A 4,610-nucleotide genomic window follows, 5' to 3' on the forward strand; every position below is an offset into this window, starting at 1 on the left:
CTGAGCTTGGCGCTGATGTTGAGGACCTCGTTGCAATGATGCAAGACGTTGCCGCCTTCCGACATCTCCATGCGGAAGAGTTGGCGCTTCAGGTAGATGCGTCCAGCCTTCTGCGAACCACCGTACAGCGTCTTCAGGCGCGTCCACGCAACCCACGCTTCCTCGCAGTCGTCGACCACATGGTGGTAGTCCGCGTCCATGTGGAGCAACATCAGTCCGAACGCGATGTTGCTCGACTTGACGTAGTCGTCCTTGGCCCGCGAGTCCGTGAAGCTCGGCGTCGTCTCGCGGTTCACGACATGCCACGTCGACTTGGTCAGGAACACGCCACGCATGTAGCGGTTCCACGTCGCGTAGTTGTCCCCGTTGAACTTGTCAATGGAGACCTTGGTCGAGGCGTCTTGGGCAGAGGACATGGTGCTTGGGCTCATAACCTGATGGAAGGTATGGATCTTGGACACGAAGCTCGGACTAAGCGGAGGGAGGGACGTCGCAGACGGCGGGACCGGAGCGAAGGCACTTGAGGGGTAGAATGAAGATTCGAAAGTGATTGAATTGTTGGAGCTTACACCCTACTATTATAGACACGCGACCCTGCGTCCTATCACCTAGTGCATCTAATCAACCATCACTCACCGGTGTTCATCCAATCATCCTACTCGTCTAATCATCGGTGGCGTAAACAACTTACCGTAATCACCATAATCAACGTGGGTTCGGATTGGACCGGTTCGGGTTAACCGGTTAATGGGTACAACTGGTATACAGTACCCAAGACCAGCAACCCTCAATAAGGATGATTCCACGGAATAGTTTCTTGATCCCGAGTGCTTTGATGTCGCCGATAGAGTCGGATCGGTACTCCTTGGGTAGAGCCGCCCCCCAGTTATCGATTTTGCTCATCGCTATGGTGGAAAGTATATCTAATAATACATAACTTGTATGAAAAATGGGATTTACAGCTCGGCCCCCATCTCAGGAATCGACTATCTTCAATCCAAACTTCTATGCGCTGGCTACAGACGTCCTAAGCCTTGAAATGGCGGATACTCTGTATCTGAGCAAGACTGACTATCGCATGAGCTATCTCTCATCGATCACGATGGGAGTGGCTAGTCCGATGTCAGCCCTGGTGCTTGATACCAATCTCGATATAACAGGTATCAACTCGATCAGTTGCAGCTCGTTGAAGCTGAACGGCTCTAACATCGATCTCAGCAGCCTCTCACTACTAAGCGCGAGCCCTGGTACCGCAAGCAATAGTAAAGCTCTTATCGTTGGACCCACTGGTCAAATAGGAGGTCTATCTTCGGTTACAGCTACTTCGATCAATGGTACACTACAGACCGCTGTTCAGCCTAACATCACAGTTGTAGGCACTCTCATTGGTCTCGTAGTGGGTGGTCCAACGTTTTGTACCCTATCGACGGCCGCGCAGCCCAATATTACATCGGTAGGCACATTGAGTGGATTAACGATTGCTGGCAACCTATCTTTTACCGGCACAAACCGCTCGCTGACAGGGTTAAATTCAATTGCTGCAACATCTATCTCAGGTACGCTGCAAACCGCATATCAGCCTAATATTACAACCGTCGGCACCCTCTCGACACTAACAGTAGCGAACGGAGTTATCGCATCTCAGTTGACAGGAACTCTTCTCACAGCTGCCCAACCCTATATTACATCGATTGGTACGCTAGCATCGCTTACCGTGTCAGGAGGAATCACTGGTGTTCTACAAACCGCTGCACAGCCCAACATCACATCGGTTGGAACGCTAGGTTCGTTGAGTATAAATTCGGTGTTTGGCAAAGGATTAGTCATTCAGAATGATAGTACTACATCGACAGCCAGTCTCAATATCGTTTCGTATTTTCAGATGGAACAAGGCGTGCGGGGAAGCGCTAATGCTACAACACCTAACTGCTACTTCTGGCGATATGCTCTTAGTGATCGGTTATTGATGGATATCAACGGAAATATTAATATCGGAGGATCTGCTATTAATACGGCATACAAACTTGATGTATCTGGAGCTATCCGCGCAACAGACATTACAGGTACGCTACAGACGGCTAGCCAACCCAGTATTACTAGTCTAGGAACTCTCATTGGCCTTGTAGTGGGTGGTCCAACGTATTGCACTCTGTCCACTGCCACACAGCCCAATATAACATCGCTAGGTACATTGACTGGGCTATCAATCGCTGGCAATCTCTCTTTCGTAGGCTCCAGCCGATCGCTGACAGGATTATCATCGCTTACAGCTATTTCGATTGCTGGTACACTACAGACCGCGGCACAGCCTAACATCACATCGGTTGGAACGCTAGGTTCGTTGAGTATAAATTCTGTGTTTGGCAAAGGATTAGTCATTCAGAATGATAGTACTACATCGACAGCCAGTCTCAATATCGTTTCATATTTTCAGATGGAACAAGGCGTGCGGGGAAGCGCTAATGCCATCTCGCCTAATACATATTTCTGGCGTTTCGCAAATACCGATCTGCTGCTGATGGACATAAGCGGCAATCTGGCTATAGATCAAGCTAGTATTAATACGGCATACAAACTTGATGTATCTGGAGCTATCCGCGGATCTAGCTTCGTTCAGGGAAATACTACTTACGATCTCTCTCTTATTCCTCGACTATCCCTAACTACTCTAGGAACGGTTGAGGCAAGCAAGGCGCTTGTAGCTGATGCTTCATATGGTATTACCGGATTGAGATCCCTCTCAGTAGTTGGATCGGGTCTCTCGAAGTCTCTCGTCATTCAAAATGACACTACTACATCAGCAGCTAGCATGAACTTTGTGAGCTTCTACCAGGCCGAATTGGGTGTTCGCGGGTCAGCGAATACCTCGGGAGCAAATCAGTTCTTTCTCAAATATGCTTTGTCAGACCGTCTGATCATGGACACAAGCGGGAACATCAATATCGGAGGATCTGCTATTAATACCAACTACCTTCTAGAAGTCAATGGCGCGCTCAACTGTTCATCGCTCACGATTGGAGGAATACCAATCTCGCCTCAAACGAATATTCTATCGATAACGCCTGGGACGACGTTTTCAAGTACAACAAGGGCAAGTGATTTCAATCTCAGTATTCGGAATCAGAGCAATACTGTTGGTGCTCAGGCCGGAATATCGTTCACGATTGAAGGTACTAGTGATATGACAACGTACACCCCTAGCGTTAATCTATACTGTACGAGAACCGCTACGAGTACTCAATATTCAATGAGTGATTTCGCTATCTCTACACGGTCAGGAGCTAATGCATTATCCCCAATGGCTGAACGTATGCGTATTACTCAGGCAGGTTATATCCGTTTTGGATCATCTACATCAACCGCAAAAATGGATATCACATCAAGCGCTAATCTACTATCCGGTAGCTGGCAGCGCGCGATGCGCATAGCTAATGATCAATCGACCCCTATCGAATTTGAGATTCAGATTTATAACGATGTGGCTGGCGGATCTAACGGCGTTGCTCTCGGCACTACTACGAGCGATCCGCTACGTCTCATGGTAAACAATAGTACTATTGCTTACCTCAACAGCTCTGGACGAATGGGGGTTGGTATCACATCGCCAGAAGCTACAATACACTCTGGCGGAGAGGTATGGGCCAACAATTTCATGTACATCAAGGGAGGCGGAGATGGTTTCGCTCGATATCGATTCAATTGGAGCCAGGCTAACTACCCGGCCATTGACTCTGACTCGACCGTAGGTGCTATCAGACTAGGGAGCTGCGATGCTAACTACAATTGGGTATCATATACCCCGGTGCAAAAGGAAGAACACTTGAGCAGTAGTTGGCAAAATGCAAAGTGATTCGATTCAGGTCCTTAGTTCGCAACCGCGTGCTACCTCTAAGCCTGCTACTGGATACCTCTTACTGGGTACACCCTACTGGATTCTCTACTGGATACACAGTTACCTTATCCAATCAGAGAACGCCACGTCGATGCCCATCTTGTACCCACAATCCTGTACCCACAATCATGGCGTAATCACCGTGACGTAATCATCGTCCCGTAATCACCTGAATGATTGCGGTACAACACAGTGAAGGTCACGCCGACCTCACTGATGACGCGTTCGCGTCACACGGTCGCTTGGCGAGGCGTCGTCACATCAGTCTTGACAACACTCCCACTCGACTCGTCAGCGACCACGATGCCCAGCTTCGTCCTGAGCGCGTCGAACTGCGGCGCCGCGATCGGCTTCGTCATGATGTCCGCCAGCATGTCGAGTGTCGAAACATACTGCAACACCACTTGACCGTCTTCCACCTTCTCGCGCACGAAGTGGTAGCGAATGTCGATGTGCTTGGTGCGCTTGTGGAACTCCGGGTTCTTGGCCAACGCGATGGAGCCTTGGTTGTCCTCGTAGATCTTCACCGCTTCATCGCTCGCCATCTCGCCCAGCTCGCACAGAAACACCTTGAGCCACACCGCCTCCTGCGTGGCCTCCGACAGCGCCATGTACTCGGCTTCCGTCGACGAGAGCGCCACCGTGCGCTGCTTCTTGCTTCGCCAGCTGATGCATCCGCCGTTCATCATGAACGCGTTGCCGCTCGTACTCCGTCGAG

The 4,610-nt window shown here is 49.9% G+C and overlaps 1 protein-coding gene across 1 annotated transcript; it reads left to right on the top strand.

Moving 5' to 3' along the window:
- Window positions 1-949: 949 nt before the first annotated feature.
- PHYSODRAFT_535175 (hypothetical protein) lies at window positions 950-1,174 on the top strand (the record flags this gene model as incomplete). The annotated part of the gene is made up of 1 exon (XM_009541350.1): window positions 950-1,174. A coding segment is annotated over one exon (225 nt), but the record flags the coding sequence as incomplete, so codon positions are not given.
- Between the last annotated feature and the right edge of the window lie 3,436 nt (window positions 1,175-4,610).

This window comes from Phytophthora sojae (assembly GCF_000149755.1).
Source record: "Phytophthora sojae unplaced genomic scaffold PHYSOscaffold_22, whole genome shotgun sequence".
Taxonomy (NCBI): domain Eukaryota; phylum Oomycota; class Peronosporomycetes; order Peronosporales; family Peronosporaceae; genus Phytophthora; species Phytophthora sojae.